Here is an 18,489-nt window from a genome sequence, read left to right as displayed (position 1 = left end):
AAGATGATTTGTGCAACCTGTAGCTGCTAGCTAATTTATATCTGCAGTGCCTTAAATAAGCTATAAGATATAAATAAACAATCAAATACAAATGCACTCTGTGTTGTGAAGGATGTCCAAATTCCCTAAAATGCATCTTGAGACAGCAGGTTTGCCATTGCATCCTTTGCTGAAGTCACTTCGGTAACCATGACGAGAGTGGCGCACTGCTTATGACATCATGGCAACTTCATTTGATTTTGATTTGCACACTTAAGCGCTTATGGTCATCTGACAGAAACCATAAAATACCTTAGTTGGCTAGAACAAAGCAGCTGTTGTGCTACGTGTCACAGTAACAGATGCTCATTGCACAATTTAATAGGCACACCTTGTGTTGTATTTCATTGGAACTACTTTTGCTTGTGGGCTTGCTCCGAGTCTTTGTGGCACAAATTGAGTATCACACTGGAAACATTTGAATACTGTGAACTTGAGCACTTGATCTCATCTCATTCTTTGTTACACACACATTATCCTGCCGGAATAATCACATTCTGACCCTATAGTCAGAATGTAGCAGCCCAAACCAAAACTGGCAATGTTTCCCCCCCATCTCTTGTTGTCCAGTTTTCTCAGATCAGTTTTTAATCATAGCCTCAGTTTCCAGGAGTTGCACATGATTTGTTCTTCTGCAGCATGCCTGCTTCAACTTATTGTGCATTCAGAGAGCTAAAAAACTGTATAACCTTTTTCCAATCCCCCACACTCACACTGATGCTTTAACTATGGTTTTCAACTTCATGTTTTTCTACTTTAGTTCCCTCTTCCCTTTGAAAATATGCTGAAAATGCTTCTGACTACACCAGGAAACCCTGGGTTACTTACTGAAGTGATAACCATGTAAATGGAATTCATGACATCTGAATTAAGTGAAGCCAGATAAGGAACATCTCTGTAGTGTCAATACAAAAGATCCATGTCGAGCCAAACAAAACACAAAAGCAAATTCAATATTTTATTGCAATTTATTCCTTTACAGTTTAACTGAATAGTATAAAAACTGACAGTAACATACAGACAGACAAGGCCAAACTAATTCACTGATGAGAAAAACAAAACACACTGAAGCTAAAAACGTTTTTGTTTTTTAAACAGAAATTTTCGCCCTCACATTAAGACATGTCCGTCGAGCTGTCGTCTCTGAGAACATCACCAGTCCACACTCGTGCCTTCTCTTGAAGACAAGTAACGACGCTGTAAAAAAAACAAAAAAAACAAACCCAAACCTACAACTAGTTCCTGTAAATAGGGGGTACCGGATGACGGGCAAGATACGCAAACAAAAATCTCCTTTAGGGACATTATGACAGAGTGTGTGCACCATGCTTATGTGTGTGTTTATGTGCGTGTGTGTACGTTTTGTTTTTTTTCCTATATCTACAATATTAGAGTTAAAATAGGAGTCCGATGTCCTTCTGGAAGCTGCGACTACACCGCATGCGGGGCTGTCATCTGTGCCTACGAGTCTTCGTCTCCATTCACGCTGTCACCATCATCGTCTGCTTCCACGTGCTCGCCTTCCTCCTCTTCCTCTTCCTCCTCATCCCTCTCTTGACTTTTCACCTGCAGACAATTTAATAAGTGATGAAAAAAGAAATCGTATTCGGATATTTCAAAAAACTCATTTAAATAAACTTTTGTATGTGGCACTAGGTGACAGTTGCTTCATAAATTACTATTTTTGTTATAACTTGTAGTGAGAAAAAGAAGAAATCTTATTGATCGGGATCATTTTAGAAATGTTGAAAACTTCTGGCTGAAACGGAAACAGTAGGCACAATACAATAAATGATTGACATTTTCTTAATATTTCTTTTTAAGAGCAGTATATATTGTAGCAGTCGCTAATATTGAGAGAGTCTGAAGGCTCAGTCATCCAGGTCATCGTAGTCTAAGGAGCTTGGAAAGAAAAGTGACTGGACTTAAGTTGCTTGAAGACATTTTGCCTCTCATCTGAGAAGCGTCTTCAGTTCTAGGGTTGAATGGTGGATCTGGGACACTCCACTATTTGACCCTAGAACTGAAGACGCTTCTCGGATGAGAGGCAAAATGTCTTCAAGCAACTTAAGTCCAGTCACTTTTCTTTCCAAGCTCCTTAGAATATTAAGAGAGATTTAAAACTTGGTACTTGGTTTTTCTAAGCTTCCATTTGAGAGATACTTAGGCATGATGGCACATGGAACCATTAACTCGGAGGGTGAAGGGGACAGACTTGAGTTGGATCAAGTGAGCACTCACTGTAGCTTAGCGGACTTAAATCACATGAATTCCAGTTTTAAGGTAATGAGGAATGAATGAATAAAACCCGATGCCATAAAATTTCTCAGAAAATGACTTCACATGTCAGCAGTTTGAGAAAATCTGAGACATGAAGTTCTTTCTTCTTACAAATAAAATTTGCTGTCGGCTCTGATGGAGGCAGACGCATCTCTTCCTGCTTGGCTTCTTATGCCCTTGTGTAATCTTGTCTAACTTTATCCCAGAGAGTCTCTCAGTCTTGTTCTCTAAAACCTAAAGAATATGGATTTGATCCACTGGCCCCTGAACGCAAGCCTGGGTTAAGGAGAGCCCATATGTCCTGGAGGGACCTGCTGGATACACGCTGGATGGGTGCTAGAAGTGGCGCGTCGTGTGCCTGGGATTCCCGGGACTGTCAATCGAGGACATAGAAGATTTCTACCTATTCAGAACCATAATAACAGGGTTCTTGCCGATCGGAGCTGGCTTATCGAAGACTGAAGAAAGCGGTTAGAGCCGTTCAAAACCCCACAAGGCTGGCTGCTATGATCGAAGCGATGGGGCGGGCTGTGAGTACTCAGACTGTTGTTATTGAACGCCACATGGATAAGATCTTGGAGAAGCTTAGCGGGAAATTGACAGACCTGGTGACCAGTGAAGGACATTTAGACTGGCTGTAGCATTGGAGGCAGCTCGTTCGCACTAAACCAAAATTTCTCTCATTTGGCTCCCCATGTCGCTAAAAGGCCCATCAGGCCGGCTGGCTGAAAACAACAAAATCTTCTCCCTGATAATCAGACTGTTGTGGGTCTCTGCGCACATATCCTTCCAAGGCCACCTGCGTAGGCTGCGGACTGCTGACTTTCGCTTAACTGGTTGAAAGGACACCGGATACACACACGCATGTACACTGACACAGATACGCACTCAGCCACCCTCACCCATCCCAAACGTGTCTGATGCTTGATACCACACGATGCACATGGCAGGTCTGTCCAGTGCTGGATTTGAAATTTGAATTTGAATAAAAAGTCCCCCTAAAAAACCCCATATTCATTTATTCCTTTCCCTCTGAATACCATTTGCAAACCTCACCTCCTCTTCCTCCAGCAGGTCTCCCTCCTCTTCCTCGTCGTCCTCTTCTTCATCAGAGTCATTCATATCCTGGTTGTCCCTCTCCCTCTTCAAACTGTCATCCTTCTTGTTGCTTGGGTGTGGAGGTGAAGTCACCTCTCCTGGCTCTGGTTTCATACTCTTACCTTCTGCCAAACACAAAGGTACATTCATGACCCGTTATCTGTTCTATTAAATGAACTTAAAGGCTACTCTGGGAAAAAATATAATAAAAGCTAGAAATCTTTAGAGGCTGTTATAGTTCATTTTCAACAAAAGCAGGCCATTAAGGCTGTATTACAGCTGTGAGAAAAGAATGTGTGAGATCATTCTGTACTGTAGGTTTTCATTTACAGGCCATCTGGTTAAACACGGAGGCATTTATTGCTGAGTTTTACCTCACTCAGCACTCCCCATTAAAACATGCCGTGTCCCTCCTACCTGACTTCTTGCTATGGTCCCTCTCCATACGCTCCAGGCTCTCCAGGAGGTCATCCACTTTGCTTTTGATCTGCGTCAACTCTCTCTTGATTGTCTGTAGCTCATCCACTTTCACTGTGGAATGGGGGTGGGGAGTTAGAAAGCCTTATTCTACAACGAGGGTACATTTTGACAGTTGCCCCCCGTATCAAAGGACGTGTATAAGGTTACTGAAAGATTATTATTTGGCCCAATGTTTAAAGTAATTAGGAAAATGTACAACACAGTGGGTTTGGTTTGTATTGCCAGCAATAAGTCTGATAAGCCAGATGCTAATTAAATGTATTTAGACCTTTGTAAGTGGCCGATATTGCTGCCGGTACTTATGGTTGTGCTGGTGCATCATGTGTTAGTTATTGTGTGGCCATACAGTCACTGCCCAGTCTGTAGGCCTGACTGAATAACCCTCTGTAAATCTTTACAAAAGCAGATTTATGCAGGATGTTGATGATGATAACAGCACCAACAACAACAGTTTGGTATTCAGTGAAACTGATCGAATTTAGGATAATATACTGTTGTGCTGAAGTTCCAGACAGCTGCATGGACCAGGTAGCCGACTCACTTGTTCTGGATGAGGAAGTCCTTTGACTGCTCTTGGATGAAGAGGAAAAGCTGCTTTTGGTCCGCCGGCTGCTTCCTCCACTAAGGCTGACCCGCGGGCGTTTCGACGGGATCACAGCCCGTGACAATGGGGGAGGAGGAGCAGGGACACGGGACGGGTACGAGTACATTCTGTTATCAAACAAGAGGTTTTACATTTTTTTTAAAAATGAATAAACATACTCTGTGCTGAATGTGAGAACAGAGCAGTGGTAGAAGTGAAGCATTACTGCTTTTTCTAATCAAATAACATTCATACCCATTTTTGAGTGACATCTTCAAGCATGAACTGCTGAACAAACAACAAAGCATGAACAAACAACAAAGATTGGCACTGTGCGTGAGTGTAAAGCACTCATCCATCGTCAGGGATCTACTCACCTGTCATAATAATCTCTCTGAAAATCATAATCGAGGTCAAAGGAGCTGCTGCTGCTGCTGTGGAAGAACAAAAGAACAGAAAGCTTGTGTTGAAAAATATGAAGACTTGTTGGTATCACTGCATTCTTTCTTTTCTCTAACTACATCAAGTTTTTCCTTTAGTGCCAAATCAAAAGTCACTTATGCCCTCATCAAGAACAGTGATGGGGGCATTTCTGGCTTTCTGTTCAGGTTTGCAGCTGATACTTACCTGTACATGTCTCCAGCGGAGCGTTTGGTGCTTTTTGATCTGTGCGGTTTGGGTTCTCCAGCCAGGTTGATGTCTGCCAGACAGTTACATTATACATTAATGCACAAACCCATTGAGAGGACAAATAACTTGAAACCAATGCTTTAGAAGTTTTTAACAATGCCACGAGTCTCTCTTCAGAAAATAGCAGGTTTGATGAAGGTTAAATTTTTTTTTACTAGAGGTTTGCTGTGAATACACTTTTATTAAATATTATATAAACATTAAATATATTTATAAATATTTTTGTACTGTAGTCAACAATAGTGCTGCTGGCACTACATACTTCCCTGCTTTCTCTTTTACAAATAATAATGGCACACATTTGTGAGTGAGAAGTTTGGTGTTTCTTTTGACAAGTCAAAATGAGTCAAAATTAACACAAAATGGATTTTATGTTACATTTTCCCTCAAATGTACTTCAGGCTTGCTCGTGCCTACGGCTGTTACCACTGAAAACATTTTAAAAGGAGATTAAATGAAGAAATACAATTAGAAACATCAAAGTACTTTACTTGTCTAGTTCCTTCATTTCTTTTCAGAGCAGTGAGACATCGTGTAAAGCAATTACACTCTTGCATCCCTTGAGTATTGTAATCTATCACTATCAGACTTCATTGTTACTGTCACTGAGTGAGTCTTACGAGTCATCTCAGTTTCATTCTCACAGCCAAGGGACCCTCATTAACCTGTATTTCAGCTCATCTTCTCAGGTAGTGAGAAAATGAATTCACATCCACATTTAAGCGGAAATGTTTGAAAATCATTTGTTTAAAATAAGCAAATTATACCTAAACATTCACACTTGTTCACACGAAACAAATTGATTACGCAGTGTTGTGGAGCAGCAGAATGACTGGATGCATACCGACGACTAGTCTGAAAGCAAATTGTGATCCAGCTCTCACGCACCAAAGTCTGCACTGCGTGTAGACTTTTTCACTTCTCAGTGAGAAACCTCTTACACCCAGCAGTTAAACTTTTAAACTGGGAAATGTGTGTATATTTTATGGCGGCAGATGGACATATTAAGATTCCTGCCTAACAACATAAGTTTTCTGAGTAAAAACAAATGAGACTAAATCTTAGCTCCTCCCAGGGTCTAACCAGGAAGCCTAACAAGCAAAAGATCCCTGCTTTGATCTCAGGAGACACAAATGTCTTTGAGGTTGCGTCAAGAAGGGTGGGGGAAAAACTTATCACTTATCAGCCCCAGCAAACAAACAGTGACTGTTTAAAGTGGTAACAAACTAAGAAGGTTCAAACAATGAGCTCAGAAGTTCAGTTTATTTTAGTTAAATAAGACTATAATAAAGAGAAAAATCCTTTTAAATGAAAATTCAGAGACTGAGCCCTCACCAAGCACTTGTCCAACAATCATTCTCCCATCCTCCCCGCCGACAGCGGCTCGGGCATTCCTCTCATTGGCGTATTGCACAAAGGCATAGCCCTTGTGGACAGAGCAGCCTACGATCTTGCCGTATTTAGAGAAGATGGCCTCGACATCTGCCTTGGTGACCAGCAGCGTGTTGAGGTTGCCAATAAAGACCCGCGAATTGAGGGAGCGTGGGTCGGTCTTGTTGGTGACGTTGCTGGCGCTCATCAGGCTGGAGGAGGTGGGCGAACGACTGTCAGGAAGACACACAGACACATATGCAGCCGATTTAGTAGCAGGATGAGAAATATCTGACCCTTTGAATGGATCCTGCTTTTGCCGAGTCACAAAGCAAAGTGTCAAGGACTCATCAGGATTTCCTGAGAAATTTAGTTTGGTTACCTGCATTTTTCTAAAAAATTTTTCTTATTCTACAAATTTGAAACTGATTAGATTCCGACCAGCTTCCATGTACTTAATATTTAAAAGCTGCATCATTTCCTCTTCATCTAAAAGAAATCCAAACTGATGGAAACAAAGTCAAGCACTAAGACCACGAACCACGTGATTCTTCAACTGTGATTTCCTGGATATAAAACAAATTGTCCTCTTAAGGGCTTTTAGGCATAGCCAAAGACAAATCTTGATCAAAATATCTGGGTTTAATTTATTAACAAACAACATTGTTATCTAATGGCTAGAAAACCCTGTTTTCTGTCAAGTAAGCCAAAATCCACTCTTTGCCTTTAAAGTAAGCAGTATGCCTCCTGCTTAGGTGCCGACTAAAGGCTCATTCTAACTGAGAAGCCTGTTATTTATCACCTAAAATAAATTATAAAGTAAAAAGTTCACAATGGACTAAATCTAACTGTAGCAGACATTTAAATCATTTTCAAAGGAGCATTTGTTTTAGTACTTTTACGTAGTTCTGTCGTATAATTTTCATATAAAAGTTTAAAAGGAAATTGTAAAACATGCAAACAAACATCTGACAACAACAACTGCAAATCTGCATAATCAAATTTAAAAGGACTTTGCTTATCGTTTATCTTGTATGGTTTAATGCAAAATATTTTCACAATAACATTTACATTTAGCAACTAAACTTCCTCTTCACAAAGCTTACAGTCAACACCTCCAACCACACACCCATGACAGAAAGCTAGACCAGTGGGAAGTAGTGACATTTGTTTCATACCAGAAATCTCTAATTCTAATGCCTGAAGTGCTTGGGGCTCTGGGTTGAGTAATAAAACATAATAATCACAAAGACAACAACAACAAAATGACAACTTTGTTCCTTCTTCCTTCTGAATTTTATGGTATGCCTGTCAGTGCTTTCATAATACATTAAATAAGGGGTGTGCGTTTCTTCAGAAAAGTAAAACAAATATTTAACTAAAATGCACGATTTTGAATAAAAGAAACTAGAAAAAAAATAACTATCACTCGCCATTAATATAATTCATTTACCTGTTAATGGAGCCCCAGCTATGCCAGACTCATTTCAATGAACTAATAACCTGCAGTACAGGTGTAGAGCTTTAGCTGTAGATACAAATACAGCTTCTTGTAGCACTGTAATGCTGCCCAATCCTCACTGAATATATGTAATCAACATTTTAAGTAAACTATATAAGCAAGTGTGTGAAGCCCATTGCCCAGTGTGTGTAAAGTCTGGAGAGGGGCAGTAAACATAAAAACAGTTACGTGGCATTAACATTAACCCCCTGGCTGACAGAAGAGGGGGTTTTCATTCATCATCACTCACTCCATTGCGTCTGTGTGCAGGGCTGTCGTCTGCCTGATGTTTGAGACTGTGGGCTGGGTTCAGTTTGGGCTGGTGTCTCGACCTTCACCTTCGCCCCTGGCGACTTATACTGAGGTGACAGAAAACACACCTCGGTCAAGCTGAGCAGGGTTATCTTGTACGAAGCCTTACCTGTTTGGAGTGTGTGCAAGAGTCAGTGATGAGTTAGACAGCTAGCCAGTATGAGACTACAAGTAGAGCCTAATGCATGTATACCTACTGCAATGTCTAAGGCTGGGTGAAGTGTGAGAATACAGAACAGAACCAGACACAAATTGATACCTGGGACTGCAATCAATCGACAGAAAGTGCACTGGCTTAGCCCGCATATGCTTTGCTAGTGTGTGAAGAAATATGGGTGTAGTAGCTTAGACATTTGTTTGCATTTCTAGATGCAGCCGAGATGCCAACAAGTTTAGCAAAGCTGGATGAATTTCAAAACACTGTGCTACGTTTGCTTTTATTTTCATTTCCTAGACAAACCACAAATTAATGCTGATTACTGACACATAAAGTTCACAATGACTTAGATGGAACCGCTTGTAAAAACTAGAAGAGCAGGGTATTTACATATCAGTGAAATATTAAAATTTGGAATTTATCTAAGCTAAGGTTATTAGTCCAAATATGGGCAGATCCATTTATTAGTACTCACGGGGGTGCGTATGTGAAGGGACACAATACAAAGGTCAGCCAAAAATATATAGTATATAATCTGTTAAACACAAGTAGTGTTATAATAAAAACTCTGGAACTGGGAATTACATCAGCAGCAGGGGGAAATTAAAGGGAAAATTATATTTAGAGAAGCTTTAAGGGTAACCAGAGATTTCATTATTATTACTAATAATCACCAAATTCAGAGATTATGAAATCAAGAGTGTAAATGTGCTTTTGCCATAACAAACAGTACTGTGGAAAAGTCTCGAGCCACCCCTGATGTCTTTATATTTTGCCTCCAAGAAGTCTTGACCAATAGTTCCCCAGGATCTCTGAAGGTCTTTCAGAGTTGTTCCCTGGACACTGGCAGCTTTTACACTCATTTCCAGAGGATTTTTTGTATGTTTGTTTGTGTCTTTATGAAACCACTTAACCCAGGCTTATAAATCAAAAGCATAGGAAAGGAACCTAACTCAAGTAACAGAAAACTTAGCAAATCTATGGAAAATGTAAAGGATAATGTAGTTCATTTTGCACCAATCAGGTGATTCCCAAAGAACTATTAAGTGAAAACCTGACCTATCTCCATATGGTGTGTAGTGCTACAGCAAATGAACAGTATCTGAAAATCATATCCTTAAATTAGATATATATATATAAAGAGAATCCAGCAAAAACTTGAAACTGGATCTCAGAGGTTATCCATGTAGTGCTCACTGAAACCTTATCAAAAATGGTCTGTGTAAGAAGAGAGAAGCTATGTTTAAGGATGGGAAATGTCTGAGGTTTGCCAAATTACACAAAATCTGGACTGAAAACCAGGGGCAACAGGTCTTCTGAAGTAATTAATCAAAATCTCAAATTTTTGGTTTAAATCTAACCACAAAGGAGGTACAACAGTGCATGCATACAGCCATTTATAAAAACACTGCAGAGGCTCTGGGAATGTCTTAAAGAAGCCCGGAGAACTAAGCCTGAAAGCTCCTTAAAAGAAATTCCAAGAAAACTTTCATGAGCGAACTCAGGCCATGTTAAAAGGTAAGGGTGGTCATACCAAACAACTGAAATTTACAAAACGTTTTTGTATTTGTTTTTTTATTTATACACATCATATTTTAATTTATATATTTACACATTTCAATAAATTATTGGCACGAAATAAAGAAATGAGTGGCGGTTTGAGACTTGTGCGCAGTATTGTATAATAGTGATGTTTAAATTTATTTTCCATAAGCTTTGTGTTTTCTCATAAAAAGGGTAAATGGAGTGAATGTGAGGGCGTGGATTGCTTTTGATACACATATACACAACCATAATACTGGTTCAGATGAAATGTTTAATTAATCAAATGTGTATTAGTAACGTTATGTAAAAACTTAAGCCAATGGCACTCCAAACCGTTCAAACTCAAGAAGAAAAATAAAAATAAAAATCACTCTTCATTATGGGAGGGGGAAAAACACGAGGAAAAAAAACTACTCCATAGGGGGCAGAAAAAAACCCAAAGCCGAAGCAAAAAAAGCAAAGTCTAGGGATAATCAAAAATTACCTAAACCATCCACAACACACCCGCTTGGACCCCGACAGCGCCTTCAGCAGGCCTCAGAGTGAAACACAGGCCCTGACTGGCCTCCGGGATCAAAGCCGGCTAGCATGGCTAACGTTAGCCAACCAACAATTAAAAAGCATGAAAAAAAAGTATACAGCCATCAGACCAGTTCCTCTTTGTCTTGCAAAAACCAAAACCTGCAAAATTCTGACAAATCTGAAGTCGATAACGTGTAATCAATCATCAGGATGCTGCTGCTGCCGCGGTTATTAACATGCTAATGTTAGCTGGCCAGCTGGCTGAAAAGCGTGCCAAAAACCAGCAAGTCCCGTAAAAGAAAAGTCTTCACAATAAACACTACAAAAAATACAGCTACACAAACTTGCAAAAAAGTGGACGAGACTGTTGCTAAGAGGCATCCAAAGCGTCGTGTTTTCTAAAAACCACAACCAGCGTTTGTGCTCTTTTTTTTTGGAGGGGATGAGCATCTCCGAGGCCGCTAAGCCAGCTACCTCGCTAGCCAGCACATTACGTCCTGTCCAAAAAGCATCGTAGAAAAAAATCCAAAAAGAAAAGAAAAAGGAAGGAAAAATGAAAAATGTCTGGGAACAAAATACTCACCACGACCTTTACGAACAAAATGTCTTGCTTTCGGTAAAACCTGTCAATTTGTTACTTAGGTTGTCCTTTTGGAGCAGACCCGGTTCAGCCCCCTTAGCTAGCTTTCTTCTAGCCGCCGAGCTAACGCATAGAGGCGGTGGTGGCGCGGTCATTGACGGAGACGCTTGTTTTTTGTTGCGGTGCAATTCGAGGAGGCCGGAATCGGTAACTGGTACATCATTTGAAGCACCCCGCCACTCTCACTCCAGCTAAACATATAAAACATACTCACCCTCTTTCTTGGAGAAATCACTACGCACTCTTTTCAGAATAAAATCTCCAAAAACTAGGACTCTTTAAATACGTTTATTTTTCTTTAGTTCTTCCTTTAACAAAACAAACGAAACCCTTTTTGACCCAAAAGAGTAAATTTTTTAAATTCAAAATAACAAAGAAATTTTCTAGTTTTTTTCCTCTAGTTAAAAAAATGAATTATTTAAAACGTTTATTTTTATTATGTTAATTTCTCTTTTCACCTTTTTAAAGATTATGTGATAAATTAAATGTATATTTGATAACATATGGTTAATATATATTTGATAAATATATATTAAACAAGATATTTATGTTAGAACAGTGTTTAGTAACTTTTGCTTATCTTGCTGTGAAAACACATTCAGTGGTTTTTATTTTTAAACATTGGCTAACAATTAGACCAGTATGAATCATCTTTGTAACTGTGATTAACTCTGACTTAATAAAGTTCTTTTCTAATTCAACAGCCTCTCGCATTTGTCTAACGGGCCGTTTACTTACATTTATCTAATAGCAATAGGCCTCTGGTTTATTACCACAGCCGGCCAGGAGATGACAGTGTTGTTATTTATAAAAAGATGAATGTGAGTTTAACAAGTATTTGGCACAGATTAAGAGATTTACCTGTTTAGAGGGTGAACATTTTTTTAATCAGATGAAGGCTCTGCTACCAAGAAGAAAGAATGTACCACAAAGAAGCTCTGCGTACATTTAGATAATTACAGATAAGCTTAGAAAAACACCACAACTGATTATAATTATTGGGATGTTTCAAGAACCGGACAAGCAGGTTGCAACTCTTTAGTTATAAAGTGTAGTACATCTGCTCCTATGTTCTTTTTACTCCTTTCAACCCAGCACATTAAAGTGTAGACATTAAAAACAAAATGTGCTAATTAATAGAGCTTAATAGAAGGTACACAACTAATAAAGTGATGTTAGTTGAAAAGAAAAGGTTTAGGAGATTAGTGAAAAGGCTCTTTTGAACTGACTAATAGGGACTTATTTTTTTAATTAAAAGAAAACACACCCAAATGGAAACGTGGAAGATTAGTTATATTGACCTGACCACTCTTCTTATTTACATATACAAGAGTGAGTGGAGAAAAGCGACAGCTGTGTAGACACGAGGCCTGAAACAAAGAAAGTCAGGTTATACACCAGGTGTGGGCAACTCCAGGCCCCGAGTGCCGGTGTCCCGCAGGATTTAGATCTCACCCTGGGTCAACCCACCTGAATCACATAAGCAGTTCATTACCAGCCTCTAGAGAACGTCAGGACATGTTGAGGGGGGCATTTAGCAGTTTAAATCAGCTGGGTTGGTTCAAGGGCACATCTAAAACCTGCAGGACACCAGCCTTCGAGGTCTGAAGTTGCCCACCGTTGTTATAGAAAGCTCACTGAGGACACCTAGTGTACAGGTGCTGTGCAACAATTTTTTTCAACGTCTTAACCCTTGTATGGTGTTCGGGTCTGTGAGACCCGTGTTCAGTTTTTTTCAAAAGAAAAATTAAACAATTAATTATTTTTTCACGTGTAAATGTGTTGTGTCTTTCCACTCACTCCACTTGATTATAACTGATTTATTTATAACATTTTATATAAAAGAAAAACGAGAAGCACATTAATTCATAAATGTGATCTAACAAAGGTAAAGGGAAAAAATTAACCATGTTTGCTGTTCATATGTCTTGTAATTGGGATGAAGTAAACATCTGTTGAGTAATTTAACATAAAATTGTTTGATAGTGTTAATTTGGAAAGCCAAAACTCTAGCGGGTCCACCAGACCCATGAACACTGGCTGAGTAACAAAAATACGAACACCACACAAGGGTTAAACAAAGAAAAAAAGTAGAGGCAAACCGAGGAGGTGTATCAACCAAATCTTTTAGCTTGTATGCTGTTTTTGCTAGACCCTTTTGGCTTGTAAGTCTTGAAAAGGAAGTAACACCTCTTGCTATACCTTGCAAACAGTAAGTGTTTCATATATATATATATATATATATATATATATATATATATATATATATATATATATATATATAAAACTTAACATAAAACACTGATGTAGAAGAAACAGGTCCTCAACACAAAGAAAGTCAAGTAATACAGAGAGGAAAGAAAATCGCTGAGGACACGCTCTATAAAATCTATGCATTATGTGTCTCCAGAGGGCTTGAGAGGTGATAGCATATCGGCATATTTTTATAGTAAAAGTGAACCAAATATCTGAAATACCAAAAATGCTGGGATTATTTAATTTATGGGACAGACACTTACCAATTTGAGTTAAATGATGAGCTCTTATTACATTAATTTGATTTTTTTTTAAAGTCATTGCTGGTTGCAGAGTGTCAAAATGCCTGCATATCTTTTTATATTCATCGCAAAATACCAAATATCCCACAATGAAAAAGCCTTGAAGGCATGTGAATTTGAGAACCTACTTAATTCTCCAAGTTGGAACATCAGTCCATCATCTCCAGTGATTTGTTGTTTGCTCTGAGATGAAAATGAGCTGCAGATAAAACACTTGTGTTTTACCCTGAATAAATGCTTTAATTCTCATTTTCAAAAGATTTCTGAATGACTTTAAAGAGAAGGGATGGTAAAAAGAGAGATTAACACCAGCTGCTTTCTGCATCTAGTTAGCAGCGAAGCCCCTGTGTCCCAAATTTTCATGGAGAATACGTTCTTTTGTGAATTGTTTTTGCCCATCTGGTTTTGTTTGCAGCTCCATCCCAGAGGACTTGTTTACAGCTCTGTGCATCTTCTCAGAAATCAGAACTCATACTCTGACTTGCAGTTTTACTGTGTGATCATGTACACAGATGAAAGGTTTCTGTTTGTTTGCCTCTTTTGTGTATTTATGAAAGTCTTAAGAGCGTGAGGACGAGACAGATGTTTGACACGCTGTTATGCAGTGTGTCCAAGTATTGACGTGATTGGTACAAATGTTGGAGTAGCAGGGAGTTTACATGTCAGTGCTGGCAGTGATGGGATGGTAATGTGTGCCATCAATTTTCACCCTGGTATAAATCATGCAGACCTGACAGCGACAGAGACACCATATAGGAAACTGTGCGGAGCAGAAACCAGAATATGGTGAAAGTAAGGTCAACACCAAGCACCTCAAACACACTCAACACAATTTATAGGGAAACCACTGGAAATACAAATATCATAAAGTGAAGAGAAGCCATGTGAACTTAATATTAAGTCTCTTTCAGTTATAATATAGGAAAAGTGGTAAACCGTACAGGGAAAAACCGTAATAAAACTTTCTGTTATGCATACTTATAGTTTTACAGATGCATTTGTCTTAAGAGGCTTAAACTATTTAGAGCACATCTGGAGCTGCTTTAGATTTAACGTCCTGCTCTGACCCGTGTGCTGCAGGTGCTAATAATCAATAAACTGATTTACAGTCAACATGCCTTCTATTGACTTTAGCACGAGGATAACATATCAAATAGCCATTCTTCAATGAGAAAGTGGACTTCTATCAGAATCATACAGTGATAAAAACAGTTTGTATGTATGGAAAACATTTTTCCCAGTACTCATTAGCAGTTTAGAGATTTTGCCCTGTGAGGTTGGTTAAAACTACCAAATGTTCCAATTTGATTGAAGTAAGTTTACTATGAATTATACCTAAAGCTTCTTTAATCATAGTAACCATGAAATCTACAGACGTGAAACTAGCCGGCATATGTGTGGTTTACTAAGGTTAAAACTTTCTATTTAAACGATGACTATATATATAAAAAAATGCCTTAAATCTATGTATATTATAGCTAGACTATAGTGATATACATGCCCAAATTATGACTAAAGACTCAATACTTCACACATACAACATATTACATGTAGAAGGTGCAAGCTTCCACCAAGACAGCTCACTCCTGGGCAGTTTTTTATCCTAAAAAAAAGAAATGCTCTCGTATTTTCCTTTTAAAATGTAAAGCCACTGTCCATGAGCAAATATAGGTGAATTTACCTGAAGATAATGTAAACAGGCTACAGCAGTCTGAGAGTGTAGTATAAAACGGTGGTCCTTTTGTTCTTGATCAGCCAAAAGGGACAATTTATTTACAAGAACTCCATCCTTACCACACCAACAAACTCCCAAACCGATTTTACCAATCAGTGTAAAGTTTCTTATCTTATATATCTAAAAACAGGAGCAGATAAAGTAGATCAGTATAGTACAATGATGTAGCCCAAATTTGTCCCACACACAATATAAATTTTATTAATATTATTCTTTTTGAGATTAAAATCTATTTTTGTAGATAAATATCAAAGTGCCATTTCAAGAAAAAAGTTAAAATAATTGTCACCCTTGTTCGAGATTAAACTTGAAATATTATTTCAACTTTTCTTTCAAAAATACTATCCCAAAATAGTACTTCAAGATTTATCTCTATTTTTTCATTTTAGTTTCTAAACCAACAACAATAGAAAAAAAAATTCTAAATAAAAACAACTTTTTTGTTTCTTTTGATGAAAAATAAATGCTTGAATGTTAGATGTTGATATTTTTGAGTGATCATCTCAAAGTTTCAACTCAACAACACAAAAATCCAAGTTCTTTAGAAATACCTAACTTGAAATTCTGACTTACAGAGGGCATGGGGTGGCTGTACATCAGGAGGTAGTGCAGGTCACCTACTGATTGGAAGGTTGGTGGTTTGATCCTTGGCTCCTCTAGTCTGCATGTCAAGCCCAAGTTGCTCTCCGATATGAATGTGTGTGAATGTAGTTAGAAAGCATTAAGTACAGAGAAAGTGCTTGTGTGATTGGGTGAATGTGGCATGTTATATAGAGCGCTTTGAGTACTCTGGGAGAGTAGAAAAGCGCTATATAAGAATCAGTCCTTCCATAGCTTCCATACATACTGGCTGCAAGGACAACATAAAATGAAAGCACTTCAACGTTTCTCTGTTTTATTAATATTTTCCCTCTAACTCAGATTGGGGGCCAATCATATTTAGACTCACCACATACCCCCCTTCTGGACACGCCCCTGGTCTAAGTCGTTTTTTTTAAACTTTTTTTTTTTTTTTTTACTTCGTTGCTCACTGTTAAAACACTACAGACTCAACGAGCGCTTCATATGCAGCATTATGAAAGAGCTTTAAAAGCAGTAACAGATGCTTACAGATGAACGTATATTAGCTCACGTCGAGGGGAGAGAGTTCGTGCGTGCGCGCGCGGGCAGCTAGGCAGCTGCAGCTCTTGAGCCGACAGCTCTGCAGTGACAGTGGGAAGTACAATCCGCGTGCAGTCAGCGCGAGGCAAAGACCTACTGACAACAAGCTGATGAGGGGACACCACACGGTAAGAACAGCTGGCCTGATGTGACTTTACTGCACTTTTATGAAGTTTTTTTCACGATTTTTTTCGCTGTCATGGAGTTTAACGCGTTAGCACGTTTGAAACAATATGATGTGTTTTCTCCTAACGAAGCCCCCACCACCCCAAAAAAAAAAAACCCCAGAAAACTAAGAGTTTCTGTAAATGGACTCCAGCTGATGTATGATGGATGCAAATGTACAGTGACCTGTCAGGAGTTTTATGATAAGTGAGGAAAATCATCGCTGGGTGGAAGAAAATAGTTCCACGCTGTCCTCAAGAAATGTTATTATCAGGTCTAATCTTACCTCTGTATCTTGGATTACACAAGAACTTATTCTGATTGTGCAACAAGCATTTGAGTAAGGCAATTAAGAGCTATACACTATAGTGAGCTCATGCCCAAATGGTTCCCTGTGATAGTTTCCCTCCTGTTACTTATGGGACTTTTCCTTTCCACTCCTCTGCAGTCTGCTGATTTATGTAATGTAGCTGGAATGAAAAGTGCTGCGCAGGGGGTGGAAATCTGGCTTACTGAGAGGCAAACCGATGAGGAGGCTTGTTTTAATCATTAGTCTTATGGTGTCACTGACATGCAGCTTGTGCTGGGAATTGATGGTTTTGAGATGTACATTGAGGTGGGGAATCACTGATAATTTATTAACTTAATTTAATGTTATATATGTGACTCTTAAAGGAGCAATAAACAAGATTTTTGGCTTTTTCAGAAACCACTAAGTTACTTTAATATGCTTTTGGGAGTTTGATCAGGTTGTTGGTCAACACTGATGACTCACAGATTATTTCACCAGATGCTCAGATTGTTTGTTCAAGTTCTCACATGGACCATGGTGCTACGAGCGGGAAATCAGCAGCAAGCCAAGGTTTGTTTCTACCTAAAGTATTTGTTTGGCCTGACAGTTGTGCTGTATGTTCGCCTCAACTTCTCACCGGGGAGAGAAAATAACAATAACATTTCAGTTTTAGTGGATTGTTTTACTATTGCCGCTTTCAAAATGTAAACGGCAGATTCAAAATGTGTCATTGGGTTACAGGGCTGGACTGGGACAAAAAATCGGCCCGGGCATTTTGACTAGAGACTGGCCCACCAGGTATTATAGGAAAAACCATAAAGCCTTTGAATGAAAACAAACGCTGTTGTCACAGTGATGTACACTGTCTTGTTGGTATATATGTATCAGTCTAATAAACTTAAACCTACACCATCCTCCCTATTCTGGTATTCTAAACTGTACCCGAAAGTAGACTGCTTGGTCGAGTTAACCTCCTAAACTATCTAGAACACATGGTGAAAACCTGAAATTAAGACAGAGGAGACTAGAGGTGAGACATGATCATTACTTGTCACGGTCCTGGGTCGGGTCGACCCAGCATTTTGAGTTTCTTATGTTTTGGTTTATTTTTGCATTATGGATTGGTTATTCTCTGGTGATACTGTTTTGATTACAATTATATTCTGATTCTTTAGTTATCTGATGATGATGTTGATGATGATTATGTCTGGTTTAGGTTTTGTTATCTTGCCCTTATGTTTGGTTTAGGTTGCCTGTGCTTAGTCTTCTCTGCCCGTATGTCCCTCTGTTTGTCCATGACGTCATTATGCCTGTTTACGAGTCTCTCTGTCTGGCGTGTGCTTCCTGTCTTATTTTGTAG

General features: G+C 38.9%; 2 protein-coding genes across 12 annotated transcripts in view; one reads left to right on the top strand and one right to left on the bottom strand.

The window, feature by feature from the left end:
- Positions 1 to 984: 984 nt before the first annotated feature.
- LOC308412849 (heterogeneous nuclear ribonucleoprotein C) lies at positions 985 to 11,355 on the bottom strand. Of its 11 annotated transcripts, none has more exons than XM_080907477.1 (10): positions 11,162 to 11,355; positions 8,293 to 8,401; positions 6,506 to 6,774; positions 5,108 to 5,180; positions 4,858 to 4,914; positions 4,736 to 4,768; positions 4,439 to 4,608; positions 3,835 to 3,948; positions 3,376 to 3,539; positions 985 to 1,605 (listed from the first exon to the last, which is right to left on the bottom strand). In XM_080907477.1, the coding sequence occupies exons 2-10, from the start codon at positions 8,295 to 8,297 to the stop codon at positions 1,501 to 1,503; spliced, it is 990 nt and encodes a 329-aa protein (XP_080763603.1). In that variant the 5' UTR covers positions 8,298 to 8,401; positions 11,162 to 11,355; the 3' UTR covers positions 985 to 1,500. The 11 variants fall into 11 exon arrangements, with proteins under 11 accessions (XP_080763603.1, XP_080763604.1, XP_080763605.1 ...); XM_080907478.1 differs by having other exon boundaries at positions 3,376 to 3,542; positions 4,858 to 4,911; positions 11,162 to 11,353; XM_080907479.1 differs by having other exon boundaries at positions 3,376 to 3,542; positions 4,736 to 4,765; positions 4,858 to 4,911; positions 11,162 to 11,353.
- Positions 11,356 to 16,567: 5,212 nt separating this feature from the next.
- glis1a (GLIS family zinc finger 1a) overlaps positions 16,568 to 18,489 on the top strand; it is a 65,947-nt gene continuing 64,025 nt past the window's right edge. Inside the window, exon 1 of the mRNA XM_080861675.1 lies at positions 16,568 to 16,800. The gene's annotated coding sequence lies outside the window, so the exon portion shown is untranslated. The remainder of the gene's footprint in view (positions 16,801 to 18,489) is intronic.

Source organism: Rhamphochromis sp. 'chilingali' (assembly GCF_963969265.1).
Source record: "Rhamphochromis sp. 'chilingali' genome assembly, chromosome: 16".
Classification (NCBI taxonomy): domain Eukaryota; kingdom Metazoa; phylum Chordata; class Actinopteri; order Cichliformes; family Cichlidae; genus Rhamphochromis; species Rhamphochromis sp. 'chilingali'.
The sequence above is the reverse complement of the archived record's forward strand: the minus strand, read 5'-3'. Positions and strand labels throughout refer to the sequence as shown.

What these genes read in the sequence shown, in the direction of transcription:
- LOC308412849 (XM_080907475.1), bottom strand. An exon ending in GATTGTTGGACAAGTGCTTG is followed by an intron (nt 5,181 to 6,505) that starts GTGAGGGCTCAG and finishes ACTGTCTGGCAG; the next exon opens with ACATCAACCTGGCTGGAGAA. An exon ending in GGACCATAGCAAGAAGTCAG is followed by an intron (nt 3,543 to 3,834) that starts GTAGGAGGGACA and finishes TGTGTTTGGCAG; the next exon opens with AAGGTAAGAGTATGAAACCA.